The sequence below is a fragment of the Phallusia mammillata genome, chromosome 1 (genome assembly GCF_965637545.1).
Source record: "Phallusia mammillata chromosome 1, kaPhaMamm4.hap1.1, whole genome shotgun sequence".
NCBI lineage: Eukaryota > Metazoa > Chordata > Ascidiacea > Phlebobranchia > Ascidiidae > Phallusia > Phallusia mammillata.
The window spans coordinates 32,102,496-32,118,634 of NC_137252.1; the positions used below are offsets into that span (position 1 = coordinate 32,102,496).

A 16,139-nucleotide genomic window follows, 5' to 3' on the forward strand; every position below is an offset into this window, starting at 1 on the left:
TTTCTGTAGGTGTTTACAGTGTCTATTTTTAAACAAGAATACTTCGTTTTTGCTGTGAAAAAATGATTTTTAGCTTGCGAAAAAAGGTATTGTGAAGACACGCAAACTATTGCACTTTCAAAAGGCAAATCGTTTTTTGTTGTTGTAATCTTAGAATTAAAAGCATTTTTCCGATAATATTTTGTCACTTGAGTAAGTTGGACAAATATATTTTTTAATAAGAAACCCAACTTACAGTGTTTTATCAGTCGGGTTTGATCCATTCGATGCATCAAATCAGTACAATTTTGTAAAACAAATACAACCATTAAAAAAGTCGCCATTTGCATGTATTTCGTTTACCATGTCCCTTTTATTTAAATAATCTATTTAGCGTTGTCACGACAACAGCAATCTTATCACGTGAACTCTCGATAGGCAAACGAGAGAATTCGAGAAAAAGGGAGATAACGAGAGAATTTGGCCCGAAAAAGATAAAGGTTCGAACAGACAGTGGACCTGATGCCACTCCTTAAAATTGCCACGCGTAACTTCGTGTTAAAAGTCTGTGGGAAACAGTCAGGCGGGTTAGACCACCATCAGCCACTAATGATAGAGCATGCGAATGTTGTGGACTACTGGAAAAGTCAAGCCACGAGGTCTGAGTTACTGCAGCCTTGTTGTAAACAACAACTGGAGGCGTGTTTAGCTACATAGAGTTTCTCTACAGCAAGTAGTCATGTAGCAAGCAGCATACCATGCATATTTTGCCTTGCGCCAAAACCATGGCTTTATGCCGAATTATTTTTTCTGGTGCGTGCTTCAGTTTGCATTAGAGTTTTGCAAAGAAAACTAGATACTAAATATGACCAATAACTAATCTTGAAATTAGAAGAATCTTAAAGGTTTTTACTGGTAAGGTAATAGTTATAGAGCAGAAAGAAAGAATTTTGAATGATGCCAAAATGTTGTTGAATTTAAAGACCTGAATTAAGCGTTTTGTGAAAAGTTTTATGTATTTGTATCCTTAGCTAACAACCTAAAATGTTCGCAGGTCATATTAACAATCTTAACAATAAAGCAGGGTCTCCGCTTAGCCATGGCCTGCTGCCGCCGGAGAGGAGACTTCAGCAAATGCATTCCGATCTATATCGTCGGCCTGGTGTTCCTCATTGCAGGGATTCCCCTTATGATAGTCGGTATCGCAACGACCGAAATCTACTCCGACTTTCTCGGATATGTCGGAGGAGCGAGCACCTTTTTCGGAGTCATGTTCCTGTTTCTGTGGCATATGATCACCATCCCAGCCCTTGAGAAGAAAGTAAGAGACTGGGATCTCAATGTTCTTAACATGGAAGCTACCACCGAGGCCCTAGAAAAGTCAAGACAACAAGGGAAAGTTCCAGTTTATGAAAACTTGGCCTACGAGAAGGAGTCGTCACTCCCGGGAGCAAAAGATGCTTCGTTGGAGAAACCGTTGCGCAGCGCCAGCTCGTCGTCCAATGACAGTGCTCTGTTTTCCCGCGCGGCCAACGTCAACCAAAACAATAGCAACAACTGTGTGGTGCAAGATTTGGAATGCGGCTTCGAGAATGAAGCGTTTGTTCCCGAAATTGCAACTATTTCTGGTTCAAACGTGATTTATCAATCCGGAAAAGTCACGTGATAATAGGCAAGTCTTTTAAAATTTTAGAACTCATTAAAAAAAGATTCTGCTTATAAAGCATGCTCATTTTCTTCAAAAAAATATACAAATAGTTTTAATGAACGCAGTAAAATTGCATTTTTCATCAAAAATGTGCATAGTTATTTGCGATACCTTTAGAAATGGGATAAATTCCTACGCTTGACGCGTAAAATGGTATTATTCAACTAACAGTGTCTTTTTGGCACAAAAATTTGTGTGGGATAAACCATGATACAAGGTTTGCCGCGCTGGGCTAAAATAGGCGCTTTATTGTACAAATTGCCGTGAGAACCGTAAAAATGGCATTAGAACGCCTAAATTGTCTTTCAGTGGGTCGTAAACAATGGTATATTATCAGCACTCGACAGAGGTGATTATGTCGTAACAAAAACTAAAGAATGCGTAGGTTTGCAATAAACAGACTAATTAAGATGTAGAAACACAAATGTCAGCGTAAACACATTGGTTTGGTGCTTGATTTACAAAGTTACCCAACGCCTATAAGTTCAATTTATTGAAAGGGAATTTTGGCGGAGGCAATGGCATCCAAATTTAGCAGCCCCGGGAATTTTTCACTGGTCAATTGTTCCGCTTTGGCAAACTTTTGTGCACTAACTACATGTAATGTACATTGTAACTGTTATTTTGTGGGACAAAGAATAAGTGACAACATTCAAAAAGAAATGCCAAAAACAGTTTCAGTAAATTTAACTTTACTTTTGATCCTACGTTAAAATCTTAAAATTTGGTGAGTTTTTTAAATATTTTTACATGCCTTTAAAATCAATTCAGCAAATTTAACTTTATGTTGGGTCCTGCTTTAAAAACTCGTTTAGCCAAAAACATTGAATCGAGCAACGGGCAACGTACAATTCGAAGTTGTGTTTACAAGCCAGCTAACGGGTCTTTAACACAACAATTCGACTTCACGCTATTACAAGGCGCGTATTTTCGCATTGTCCGAGAAATCCAGGTGTCTTTTGTGTGTGACATCACAAAACCACTCACTGCGCATCACAAACAAGCAGATCGACAACTTTTAACGCGATTGTTTGATCACAATAGGGTCGTGCGTTTAATTTAGCGCATTGGCCGAAGAGTGGGTGGAGGCTTAATTGCCTTTTGGTCTTTGCAAAATAGAATGCCATTTCTACGAAGTTTCTGCCAATTCTTCTAATTACTTTTTGTACTAATATGCATGTATATTAGGTTAAAAAGGCTGTTAAAGGCAAAATATTTGCATTCTAGTCAAAAAAACAAACGTTTCGCTCCATATAAAACATATTATTCATCCAACGAAGTTTTGTTGTCTATTTTAATCTCAGATAATTTCTCTAATTACAATCTGACCTTAGGCAAGCTAAAAAGCCAGTCGTGCAATTACTGATCGACTTTGCTTTCTATTGCAGCGACACGAACATTATGACGTCAAAAACTGACACTGGGCACGTGACTGCACGCAGGTCGAGCGAGGAGTATTACGCAACAATGAACCTTTGTGTTGCAACAAGGAAAAGACAACTCTTCAAGAAGTTTTCTACAGCCCATTACTGAACAATATTCTACAGTGACAAATTGTTTTGAGGTCACGTGACTGGCAAAATCGTCACGGTTGATCGCTAAGCATGAACTTGCTACTGGGAGAAAACCGTTTGCAGGTTTAGTACACCTAATTAATTTTTAATAGTTGGCAAGCAGCAGGCAAATAGCTCGCTTGCAATTTTGCAGCTTGGCTTGTGTTTATTAGCTTTTGCTGTTTTTGTCGATTCCACTTTCTTCATTGCTTTACCTCACGTTTTATAAAAGCGTTTATGAAACTATTGTCTTCTATAGGCACAAAGTTTTTTTGTAAAAATCAAGGGCCGCACAACACTACATCACCATTATAAGACACTTGAAAATACACAAAGTATCTATCGATGTAAATTGAACGTCTATGGACCAAATTTACTTAGAACTATTACCTTACATCACAATCTTTATAGGTTTCGTGGATTTACCGAACTAGCAATACAAGTTTGACTCATAAGCCACAATGTAGTTTTGCAATGAGTCAAACGTCGTACTGTGACCAAATTATGGAAGTTTTAAATGACATTTATGAAGGGACAATATGTTTTCGTAACGGAACTTATTTCAGAATTTTCCTACAATACGTCATTTTCGTTTTGAAATTAAACTTTCCAAAGGCCAAGACGTTTAAAACCAATTATTATTTGCACTTAAGAAAAAACATTTCGAAGCAACTTTCTAAAGCTAATCCTGTAAGTAAAGTCCAACGCACAGTGACGTAATAATTGCTATTCAGCATCATAAAGGTCAAACTTTGAGTTAATGGCGACAGAGTGGAAATGTAAAACCCCTAATTAACGAAAGAAATTTGTCTCGAGATTCAACGAAAAACGTTGTGTCGATGATATTAAATACATCCTTACAGCTTACGCTTGTGAAAATAGAAATTATAAATCAAATTGCGCTTTGCTTTGTTTTGTTGTTGTATGCAAGATAAAAAAAAGCAGCGAAAATGCACACCTAATGCACTTCTCTTTTTACTGTTTCGTTTTTCTCCTAAATGCACTGAAACCGTCGCCCTGCACGATTATTTTATTGCGTCACAAATGCGTTTTTGCGTCATCGATAATGTTTGTTTTTTATTGCAATACCCTTGTGGCGCTTGAAGGCTCTACATTGTGATGCAATAGTTCCTCAAAACAATGGTTAATTCCCCGTTTTGGGAGTGTAACTTTATTTCCCGAATGCTTCATTTCAATGATACAACGTTTTTTCAGTGCCTTTTTATCTCGCTTGTTACGTCACATACACATGGTTACGTGTTTCTGACGTCATATATACCATATATCGTACCTGCACTTTACGTAAGTTCCGTTTATAAAATGTATGTATTCAATATTAAAAATTAAACGCAAGTTTCTGCAAATTGATACTGACTAAGAACTGAAGGTAAAAATCAGGAAAATGGTTCCGTGAAGGATAGCTATTGTTCGTTCAGCTAACGGTAGCTAATGTGTATAGCTAACAAATTAAAAAGCAAAGCACTAAATGTTGTCTGCAACCAGAAACGAATGCTGCTACCACAATGAACAGCTGCATCTAATTTCAGACAAGCAGTAGTTATTGAATATTTAAAAGGAACGAATAATAACAGAAGAACAGTTACCCACTTGTTTGTTGCAACGTTACCTATTCTGAAACAATTGCTTCGAATCCAAGATTTAAGTTGATGCAACAAATTTAACTGCTTGAAAAAAAGTTGGCAAAAAAACATAGTTAACTTTAAACAGTCTCCAAAAACGGTAGTAAATAGCCTTTAGACCAGTGATTTTTAAACTGCACACGGTGAAAGATTTTTAATTGTGCCGTAAAATATTCGCTATTTTTAAGTGCCGAAAAGGGCCGGGTTCGAGCTTAGGTTTTGTTAAACAAACGGGCTTAATTCGGGCCTGACTTTAAATTCTGTGTCCTTTTTTAGATTAAATTACCCACTTCACCTAATGCTCAACAGCCCTAAAACGCCGTTTTTATTATATGCTGTACATTAGTGCGTTTTGTAGGCTTTATATGTAAAGGCCCGTCAATCAAACTTTCGGACCAAAAAGGGGTTTTCACAAACAATTCGGGCTCGGGCTCGAATTTTGGACCCGCCTACAACTCTGGGTTGGTCTGCAAAGTGTGCCACGAAACGAAAGTTTAGATTGTTAATGCGCCGCATGCTTGAAAGTTTAAGAACCACTGCTTTAGACTCTTAAAAACAACAATTTCAAAGTTCAGACTCGTGATTATCAAACGAGGAGATAACGATGCAACGCCTGTTTTGCGCACAAGGGCAATTAAGTTTAGAAAAATTCCCCCAAACATTTTTGTTATTACAGGGAAAATTCCAAAAGCTTAGCGAGACAGACGTTGCTAACAGCATATTGTGCAGTTAGTACACCGCAACAAATGGACCACGTCTTCATGCCTGAACAAGGTAACAAATGGCGTTGTATCTTAAGCCACTAGTTTCTAAACTGTAGTCCAAAGATACATTTCCATTAGTCCACAAAGCTAATATAACTTAGTATTATATGAAAAAGTAAGCTGCCATGTTCACTTGTGGCCACAAATTGGTAAAAACATTCAAATTTGGCAGCACGTAAGTAGCAACAAACTGATTTTCGTTACATATTTGCACCATGCATGCTGTCAGGTATACAATTAAAGTGCCGCTTTCAGTACAACGCATTGTGGAGGAAATTCAATCAGTTCCTGATATCTCTCCGAAATTTACAAATTTTGATTCGAATCTATATGGGTCGTAATCGATACTCTAAGTCTTATCAGACAATTTACCACAGACATTACATACAAAGTTCCTTGACAACAAAAAACACGAACGTACCGAACTTGTTTCGCAAGGGAATAGCCGGGAATCAGATAAGAACTGTCCAGATAGTAAACATTCAACATTAGTTTCGCTGTACACCTAAAACATGCGATACGTTTCGATTTTAGATTCGTTGCAAGATAAACATAAACGTGATATACATGCAGCTGTACAGTTGGTCCCAAAATCTAAACTGCCATTTCTGATTTCAACAGACGCGGAAAACAGTCAACGACTTGGGAGAAAATGCATGTTCGCCTTGTACACAGGGTTGGTCATATACCGTCCTTATTTCGGAAATTTATCCCTATTTTGAAGGGCAATGTCTCAACAAAAAAATTGTCCTCTCTTCAAAGAAATGTCCTTGTTTTTTACTTGATTCCTTATGTGTCAAACTTAGTGAAATGATAGTCAAATCCCTGCAAAAAGAAAAAAAAATAGACCTGAGCTGTCGTGAGACGCACGAAGTAATTTTCTGTGAACACAGATTGTTTCTGGCTAAACAAATGGCATGTGAAGTTTCATGGCTCGTATAAATGCATAGATTTGTTTCGTTTCGTATAAAAAATTAAATTTTCGGTTGTCTTATTGTGGGGTCCGTGTCGATGGCAACCCTCAGGTACGGCTGCAAAACAGTCGCTTAAATTGATGTAAAGTTACAGCTCCTATTAATTCTGTAAAAATCAAACGGAACCGTTCATTGATATAACAAAAACAGGGTTAGAAATAGAATTTAAGCAGGCTCGAAATAGGGTTCACAAACTGAAGGTTAAAATGGTTCCTACAACCTGAAAATTTTGGTCAAAAAAGCCCGAAGTTAGATTTATCGAAGCAAAATCACGATACAAATGTAACCGTATGAAGTCATGTCTGTGTTGCTAAACTTATATAGGCGGCTACCTAAGTTTTGTAAACTCGTTGCAGGCGGAACGACGGTCAGTCATACAATGTTTAAATATAAAGCATGTCGCTTTTTACGTATGTATGAGCCAGTATATTTTGACCTAAGCATCATGCCAGTCCATATTATATATACATATGTAGGCGAAAACATTGTGGATGGTGAAGCAAAAACGTTTAGAGGCCTCAGATTAAACCGTTGGCTTAAAACTGTATTGTTATGCATTGCTGATAAACACAGCGAGATATTGAGGTAAAATCGTCCGCCCAAAACTCCCGTACATGAACTACAGATTGCCGCAACATCGATTAACGCATCCCTGTGTAGGTTTGGGGTTATTCGGCAGAAAATATCAATAAATCAGCATGAAACACACAGACGTGATGTGTATTCGTGCATGAAAGTCAACTAAAGCGAAAAGCATCATTAGGCGAACGGTTACCCCTAATTAACTAAAGCATTGCGCAAATGTGGATCTTGGGGATTTTCCTAAGCATAACATATTATTTTTGTGATGTAAAAGCACAAAACACAGATCAGAAGTGTAACATACGTTGAATTCCAAGTCAAAACAACTTTAGAGTGGTTTGTAACATAATTTATTTGTACCATATACCATCTAAGACCAACAATAAAAAAGTACACAAAGTTTATTAAACGCAAAATTATGTCTTTTGTGTTGTGCGCTGTGTAAAAACTTGCATAGACAAAGCGACAATTAACTATAAATTTATACATAAAACCAATAAAAAAAACTATCACAAATGCTTTGAATTTGGCTTGGTGAATGTTTTGTCGCCGATCCAACAAGTAAATCGGACCGAAAAATACTTTCCTGCATAAAAAATCACAAACAGTACAACTGATCCGAATAAAATCCACAACCAGTATTGCATTTTCAACGATATTGTGACGTCACACTTCAAGTTGGAATTTACTGCGAATTCAGTCAAAGTTAGGCCTTTAAATTGTTCCGGTCCATCACACATCATGACGTCAGAGTTGACGTAGATTTTTTCGTTTTCCACTGTGGCCGCTCGGGATTTGGCAACAGATCTCGCGAACGCCATCGTGCGGCAGTCGCACAACCACGCATTGCCCGCTAGGTGTCCTGCACACGAATTCATGTGTGGACGTTTGTGCCTAAATCTTTGTGACGTCATCCATGTCGTATATGGCGTTTTCAAACGGTTGCGCTCAAGGTGTAAGCTTCGTAGCCGATGACATTCGGAAAAAGCGTTAGCAGTGACGTCAATTATGACGTTATCCGACAAGTCTAACCGCTCCAAAAACGGTAATTCCTGAAGATGACTTTCGTTAATGTTTGATAGTAGGTTCGCGCTTAAGTCCAGCCTTTCCAGGCTCGGTAAATTTACATTGGGAAACACTTTTATGAGGTTTCCGGTCAACGTAAGTTCCTGGAGTTGGGGAAGTCCCTCCAGCGATAAATCTTGCAACATTTCTATTCTGTTGGAATCCAGTTTCAGCATTTTAAGTGAAGTTAAATGCATGAAGACTCCAGTTTTGGTTTGTGCATCAAAAAGCTGAGTCAGCAAATTGTGACTCAGTTTCAAACTTTGCAGCAGTTTTAATCCCTGGAAATAAGACCAATGTTACTAGGCAAAAAGTCATAGAAACAAAGTGTCATATGAGTCAACTAATATGTACTTGCATATTTATTAATATACATAAAGCTATTTTCTGCTTTAGCTTTAAACTCAAGCTTTGGTGCCATCTTATTCGCTTTATGATTCGCTTTTTTGCTTTTAATTTTTTTCCAAATTGTAATAAGTTGGAAATTTTTGGCACCTTAAATGTAGTTGACTTTAGTTTCTTGATTTCATTTCTAGAAATGTCCAACAAAAGCAAAGTAGATGCAGTTAAGGCAAATACTCCATCAGGTATTTCATCGATTCTGTTGACTGCCAGGTGAAGCTCTTGTAACATCGTAAAGTGATTAAATGCCAATGGATGGATTTTTCGAATTGAGTTCCTATTCATGTAAAGCTAGAAATAAAAAAAAAAAATGTTAAAACTTTTCCTTAACAGCATATGGAAGAAAACTAACATACATTATATAGATATGTTTGTAATCTTTAGAATAGAGATTAAGATGAATCTACTTCATCACATATCTAATCTGCCAAGTTTTGCATTTTCAATTCAACAGAATATGTGAATAACTGGAAGTCATTCTCAACACACAAAAACACTGATAATGTAAGAAAATAAATGTCATAGTGCGCTGTACAAAATTTAACTTTTATCTGCTGCTGTATTGTGAATAGTTTGTAAGCTCTCAAAGCTTTAAACAAGCTATGATTTATAGTGGTAAACCAAGAGACCAGCATAGGTACAAGTCATAATATGCCTTTTGGTACTCTATGTATACCTGTTTTAAAGATGATAGGTGACCAAAGGTGCTTGGAGACAGAACTGAGATTGAATTAGATGAAAGATCTAATATTTCCAAATCTTGTAAATCCTTTTCCCAAAATAATGCAATGTTAAGGTCAAGAATTTATCAACATAAAAAATATATATACTGTATATTCCACTATTCTAAACAATAAAACTTTAACACAAAAACACATTTCATACCTGAAAAGCATCAACTGCTGTCATTTCAATCGAATTTTTGGACAAATCCAATTGTATCAAATGTAACAGGCTATTGAATGAACTTGACTTGATAACTGATATTTTGTTGTCAGCTAATGACAATTCTCTTAGCTGATGCAATTTTTCCAAAGCATCCGTGGGTATAAATGAGAGTTTGTTAGACCGAAGTGACAAGGATTGTAGAGTGTTCGTCATTTCACCTTTACTGCCATATTTCTTTGACTTAGCACCAAAAGCTTCTGGATTTATGTCTGATATTGAGTTTTCTGACATATCCAACTTGATCAGTGGCAATTGCCATTGAAATGCCTTTGCCCCAAGTGTCTGAATGTTGTTGTCAACCAAAGAAATTTCCTACAAACAAAGTTACAACACTGACAAACTTCAAACATAACTATGTTGCTGAGGTGTTTTCAAATATTATGTGATCACAATTTTTTTTTTAACATGTTTACAGTTCATATTAATTTGGAAGGTAATTGCTTACCGTTATGTAGGTTGGAAAGCCTTTTGGTACAGAGTCAAACTCAGCACTCGTGCAACTTGCTAAATTCTTGTCTTTCAAACATTCACAGCCCAAAGGACATCCAGAAACAGACATAAAAAGACTGAGGAATATCAATGTGACACGAACCAAGTTCATTGCAAATAAAACGACAAGCTGGTATAAATATGTAAAACAAATAGTAATTTACTTTATGATTACACTTAATTAAGCCTCTTGTAATTTACTTTATGATTACACTAAATTAAGCCAATGTAAAAAGTGCCTGAGAAAAAAAACCTACCTCCTTTCCTCTGTTAGTTTTGGTAACCCTGTCTTAGTTAAAATTCTTACATATAAACAAGATCGACGGATACCACGTATTTTTGCATACACCGTATTCAACATGTTAAGTATATGATTTTATGTATTGTATATGCATAAAAATGCAAAAATATTCATTATACATTACTTTTTAGCATTAAATACACATAAATCTAACTCTAACTTAAATCTGTACCACCAACAGTCAATTTTATAAACACTTGCTTCAAATTATCAATAGACAGAATTTCCCTGCTGTCATTTGCCCCCAGGCTATTTACAGAATTATCTCAGATTGACCACACAATAGCAGTAGTTTTTCCAACAAAACTGTTAAACTTCTACAATGACAACTAAATACAAACGATGGTTTTATAGAGTCTGTACAAAGCTGAATACAAAGCGCATACCTGGCCATTAAACCAAAAGTAGTACAAGAAAATTAAATATGTTGAAATTTCCTTGTGCCACAACAATTTAACACAACATACAAAATGTTATGTAAAGTTGCCCTTTTTAGTAACAATGCTTTTTCACAAAAAATACATATATTTTTGTAGTAACTAAGCAAACAACAAAAGTATCACTTTATTTTTCAAAACAATATTTTTTTAGATTTTGTATCTTAGCAGCAAACAGCATACCCAAGACCAAGGTAATAGATACTACTGCACATACCGGTATAACAAACAAATCCAAACAGTTAACAATTTACCTTTATTCGTTAATGAAGTGAATGAACCGCCATCTTTTTCCATACAAGTTTTTCGATTCTTTTAAGAATTTTGTTGTTGTCATGTAGAGTTTGGACGCAGTTTTTAAAACTTTCAAACCAAAAAAATGTGTTTTGCAACCAAATTTAATAAATAAACATCCATAAACTGTATGTAGATAAATAAATAAACCTTGTTATTTTGCGAACGACGGTAACAATGACGTTTGTCTCAATCGCGCCATAATGTGTCACACTTTTTCCGAAACCTCAGAATGCAAAACTCACGCAACCAATAATATGTAATTGGAATCAAATAGAAAATCGTCTTAAGTTTATGTTTAACAACTTTTTTGTATGTTAACATTAGTAAATGTAAAATGTTTAAGATTAAACGTAATGTTTTTCCCTATGGCTCGTGTTGGTGGGTAACGATCCCAAAGGTTACACTAAAATTGGAATTGAATTAAGTCCCGTGAATATATAAATTGTTTAGGCTACTCGTTTGCAATGGTAACTTTAAGTCCACTGATCTGGTATATAGGGCTCACCTAATTAGTTTTACCTCTTTTATATTATGTAACAACATGAATGACATGAATTAGATTAGGCAAATCAACACTTCCTAAAGCTTCTAGTTAGAAGGGCATTGTATTTATTTCGATCATATATATATACAGCGCACAAATAGCAATTGCAGAAACAACAATTTGCAAGAAAAAATTATAAGCAACAGAAAAAAGAACAGCGATTTTAGAAGCTTTTTAGTCTTCACAAAATTTGTAGATTTCAACTCTAAGCACAATGTTATATTGCCACGAAATTGGTCGAATCCTAATCGTTCTTGCTCTGAATGGTTGGTTGCGGAAATAGTTGACTTTTTCCGTGTAAGCATCTGTGTTGCCATCGAACAACTAAACAAATCGTAAAGAATGTCATAGGCTACTAACCTTATGTCGCAAAAAGGCGTCAAAAATTCAACAAAGACAGTTCCCACTTGTAATAAAACAAGTATAGGCATAAACAATATTAAAATCCAAAATTGGTCATTTTGAGGTATTACCATCACCAAAGGGTGGATAGCACTTTGTCCAATATTACTTAATAAACATTCTATTTTTACTAAAATGTTTTGTAGAGATTTGAATACTTGACTTTGCATCCATTTATTTAGACAAGTAATACTAACTTAAGTTAAACTTATGATTGTTTGTTTGTTTTTGGTTAAGACAGGGGTCCGTTTTACCCAACAAAACCTACCTTTGTTTTACCACCTTCTTTGTAAGCAAAGAACCTTCCGTTTGTCCGTCGGTTTTCGTAGTAGATCTCATAACTTTTTACATAGTTGTCTCTGAAGAAGTATGAAAACCCCTGGGTTCCGATAGCAATAACATTGGTATCCCTGCCCAAATTAATCTGCAATTCAAAGAATAACTGTGTTACACCAGGAATTGTTTTGATTTTAACAAAGAAGCTTTTTGCTGAGTTTTGAAACAAAATAAACTGTGTTATGTAAACAAATTAGTTTCGCACATACAGATGAATCCGGTTAATCGAATAATCAATTTGTCGAGTTATTTATGCAATTATAACTGGATGATTTCGTCAGTAAGCAGCTGTGTTGTACACAAAAAGTATATTTTTATAAACCCCCGTACCAATTTGCCTGGTGAAGAATTGTTTAAATTTTGTGTTTAAGTACGCTTCAGTAAACCGACCTAATATTTTACAGTACTAATACAAAAGAATGTGAAAATGTTAGTCTGTAAACTTACAAGGACGTTTTTCAAAAAATGTACTTGATATTATCCAGATAACATTATTGAAGAAGGATAAACACCATTTTTTTGTTTTAGCAGTAACGGACAAAAAGCTTTATGTTACCTCTAATGTTTGATTTTCTGTTGCCACTTCAGCCATCCAAGTAAACTCTCCGTTAAGTCGTCCCTTTTCAGGAGTATAGCGCCAATAGGACGAGACAGCTTCAAAGTTTTGGTCAGGTATCACCCCTGATTCGATACCAACGGGGTCAAGACACACAGCTGCAAAAAAGGGAAAAAATCTGTGTTTGAACTAGTGATGCACCGAACCCGCCTAAAAAGGTTCGGGCCGAAACCGAATATTCGGCCACGAGGCCGAATAATTTCGGCCGAACCTAATAAATCCCCATTTATATGCATGTTTCCAACTGAACCTTGTGTCGTTGATGCGAGTGAAGTGAATTATAATAAATCAAAATCCCTTTCACGAAGCGGAAGTTTTACTAAACTTGTAATATTTTGTAGACAATGTGGCTCGTATTTTATAAACACAACAATTAGGTAATTTATTACGTTTCGAACAGGCGAAAATGATAGTTTAGGCATTAATTCCATGCAATCAAAAAGTTCGGTTTCGGCCGAATTTTCAAAAAAAGTTCGGGCCGAAACCGAAATATCGAAAAACAGCGTATTCGGCCAAAATGTTTCGGCCAACCGAAACTTCGGTGCATCACTAGTTTGAACCACTAGCCATAATGGTAAGTTTTTCTGTGGTTTGAAAACAAGCTTTCATGGATGAAAATGATGAAATAAAATTTAGGCGGATTTTTCTAGCAGGTAAGGTATCAGCTCAAAACAGATTTGTTTATTATTTAACTTAAAACTGAATTTCAAACTTAACTGCTTTCATAACAAAAAATGATCAATATTTACTTTAAGCGAACAATAGGTTAAACCTTTCAAGTATTAATTTATGTTTAAAAGTCCTAATAATCATTACGACTTCCCCCAATCATCACAAGTGTAAACAAAACGAGAAACTGACTCTATCTCATTCGATAACAGTATACGCCAGGCCAGCAAGAGCCACTAACAAAACTAAATCGGCTTTCTAATCATCAAACTAAGCCGCAAGAGTAATGTAGGGGTGAGTTTTGTACGGGCAGAAAAGGAATATTATTTTACCTCCGGAAGTGATCGTTGTCGCTGGAAGTGTAGTTGGAGTTGTGCGTGGCCTCGTTGGTCGCGTTGGTCTGACGGGTCGTGTTGGCCTTACAGGTCGGGCTATAACTACGGGACGCCTTTGAAATATTTGCAATTGTTTGGAAATTTGTAAAACACTAGTTTTTTTAAATAAAATTTTTCACAACAAACATTCTACTTTTCAAATTTGCACAGTGATGTAATAATTGGTACCTTGATGGATAAACACGGGCTGGGCGAGTGACTGGAGCATACGGCCTTCTAGGGCGTTCCACACGGGGGCGCTCTACACGAGGGCGTTGTGACACGCGAGGGCGCTCAACGACACGAGCCGGGCCTCGTGGGGTTCTCAGTGCGGATTGTATGCGATCTGCAAAATTATAGTAGTCATTTATTACAAAATTATATAAAAATATTTTTGCCATGTCTGAATCTAGGTCACATACGGGTACCAAGCCCGATAAGTTCTCATAACAATCGAAGTTTCTCAGGCCATTCAGTCATGGGTTTAAATGATTTGTTTCATTGTTTAAAACATTACAACGTTTAGACCAGCGGTTCCCAAACTGGGGTCTGCGGACCTTTAGGGGTCCATAGTCTTATTTGGCGTCAATTTGTGTCACTGAATAGGTTTAAGTTAAAGTACAATTAGAGATCCACTGCCTCCATTACTATACAATAGATAGCCTTTATTGCATGACAACTATCAAGAATGCAATTGTTTGCGCACTATCGTAATGTTTTCTGTCTTGTCTGTGATGTCACAAACCGTCTTTGGATCGTTGTTATGTGTAATTTTGCATCTAATAAGCTAAAATTTTCGTATTGCTAAAATACACCTTCAGGCTTAAGGTCCGCGGGTCCTCGATATAATGGCAAAGTGACCGCTTTGAAAAAACAATGAAAACGTTTGAAAACCACTAAGTTAGAAAGTTGTTACATTAAAAAGAATCGTGACTGCACTAGTGTACTATAAGAAACAATGGTTTTGCATTTTTCCTATAGCATTCTTTGATTTTTAACGGGCCGCGAAATATCAAAGTAGGCCTAATTGCAAAGGATCCACCAGGCAAAATTTTTAGAAAAGTTTGGGAACCGCTGGTTTAGACATTTAATGCTGTCTTTGCCCCGTAAAACAAAAACAACAAAAGGAATGTTACTGTATGATTGTTTTGTTTTATTGTGTCCAGTAAAGGACGACATTTTTGGGAAAAAGCACCTAACTATTTATCTTTCTTCAAAACTAAGATGCGATAACGAACCCCTTGATGAGACATAGAAATCGTAGTGGTCGTTCCGCTTGACGTGAGGACGATGACGTCTGTCGAGGACTTCGTCTCCATTGCGTCTTCCAAAGCACGACCGAGTACGCCTGTGAAAATCGAAGGACAAACAGCGCCCTCTCATGGATATGCATCGCTCCGCACACTCGTCGGGAGTGGCGCTCGTGAGCTTGAATACGGTGTGAGACCAAAGCATATGACGAGGTCGACTGGAGAACCATTCGGTTTCGCCTGGAATAAGGAAATAGTATTAGTTTGAAGGCCTGCTATAAACTTAACGACCTGTTAGAGGTGACAAGGGAAAAATGAAGCGTTCGCTGAATACATACTACAATGCCGGAAAAATTGAAAGTTGACTACAAGAAAAAAATAATTTCTGTAATAATTGTGTTTCAATTGATTGATGCAGCAACAAATGTACAAACGAGATTGTTTGTACTGCAACGCTACCTAGCAGTTGCATAAAATTACCGGTTAAAGTTATGATGCTTTCTGCATGTATTGATAATACAACTATGACGTCATCTTTAGGAGTTTAACAAACAAATTACGTCTGACTTACACATGACGTTTTACATATTAAAAAGACCTTTCAAATTCGAATTTAGATTTTTTTAAATCACAATTTTAATCCACTGTTTTAGACTTACCTATAGCTTTTGTCATGTGGAAACAAGAAACTGCGACCAAGCACAAAGCTGCCGCAGTTGCAATGCGACGAGACGGCGCCATAACCACCTTATTAATCTGGTACTATTGGTTACTAGGTATCCTGGAAAGCTAAAAGTATAAAATCATTA

The 16,139-nt window shown here is 36.5% G+C and overlaps 3 protein-coding genes across 6 annotated transcripts; 1 reads left to right on the forward strand and 2 right to left on the reverse strand.

The window, feature by feature from the left end:
* Positions 1–4,608, forward strand: LOC145216432 (uncharacterized). The gene is made up of 2 exons (XM_080084502.1): positions 1–1,651; positions 3,076–4,608. The coding sequence occupies exon 1, from the start codon at positions 1,079–1,081 to the stop codon at positions 1,643–1,645; it is 567 nt and encodes a 188-aa protein (XP_079940628.1). The 5' UTR covers positions 1–1,078; the 3' UTR covers positions 1,646–1,651; positions 3,076–4,608.
* Positions 4,609–7,534: 2,926 nt separating this feature from the next.
* Positions 7,535–11,268, reverse strand: LOC145216338 (uncharacterized). Of its 4 annotated transcripts, none has more exons than XM_080084495.1 (6): positions 11,097–11,268; positions 10,061–10,234; positions 9,553–9,927; positions 9,344–9,436; positions 8,761–8,958; positions 7,535–8,546 (listed from the first exon to the last, which is right to left on the reverse strand). In XM_080084495.1, exons 2-6 carry the CDS (start codon positions 10,214–10,216, stop codon positions 7,710–7,712), a joined length of 1,659 nt encoding a protein of 552 aa, XP_079940621.1. In that variant the 5' UTR covers positions 10,217–10,234; positions 11,097–11,268; the 3' UTR covers positions 7,535–7,709. The 4 variants fall into 4 exon arrangements, with proteins under 4 accessions (XP_079940621.1, XP_079940624.1, XP_079940620.1 ...); XM_080084498.1 differs by having other exon boundaries at positions 10,061–10,181; positions 11,097–11,267; XM_080084494.1 differs by lacking the exon at positions 11,097–11,268 and adding an exon at positions 10,362–10,832 and having other exon boundaries at positions 10,061–10,181.
* A 457-nt stretch (positions 11,269–11,725) lies between these two features.
* On the reverse strand, positions 11,726–16,139 carry LOC145216400 (uncharacterized). The gene is made up of 7 exons (XM_080084500.1): positions 15,990–16,139; positions 15,319–15,570; positions 14,270–14,426; positions 14,039–14,154; positions 12,978–13,135; positions 12,354–12,509; positions 11,726–12,007 (listed from the first exon to the last, which is right to left on the reverse strand). The coding sequence occupies exons 1-7, from the start codon at positions 16,069–16,071 to the stop codon at positions 11,858–11,860; spliced, it is 1,071 nt and encodes a 356-aa protein (XP_079940626.1). The 5' UTR covers positions 16,072–16,139; the 3' UTR covers positions 11,726–11,857.

Excerpts from the sequence above, each read along its gene's own strand:
- LOC145216432 (XM_080084502.1), top strand. The coding sequence starts at position 1,079 with ATGGCCTGCTGCCGCCGGAGAGGAGACTTCAGCAAATGCATTCCGATC.
- LOC145216400 (XM_080084500.1), bottom strand. The coding sequence starts at position 16,071 with ATGGCGCCGTCTCGTCGCATTGCAACTGCGGCAGCTTTGTGCTTGGTC. Across the intron at positions 15,571-15,989 it reads CCACATGACAAAAGCTATAG|GCGAAACCGAATGGTTCTCC; the intron begins GTAAGTCTAAAA and ends TCCTTATTCCAG. Across the intron at positions 14,155-14,269 it reads GCCCGTGTTTATCCATCAAG|GCGTCCCGTAGTTATAGCCC; the intron begins GTACCAATTATT and ends AATATTTCAAAG.
- LOC145216338 (XM_080084494.1), bottom strand. The coding sequence starts at position 10,465 with ATGTTGAATACGGTGTATGCAAAAATACGTGGTATCCGTCGATCTTGT. Across the intron at positions 9,928-10,060 it reads GCTTTCCAACCTACATAACG|GAAATTTCTTTGGTTGACAA; the intron begins GTAAGCAATTAC and ends CTTTGTTTGTAG. Across the intron at positions 8,547-8,760 it reads TAAAGTCAACTACATTTAAG|GGATTAAAACTGCTGCAAAG; the intron begins GTGCCAAAAATT and ends TCTTATTTCCAG.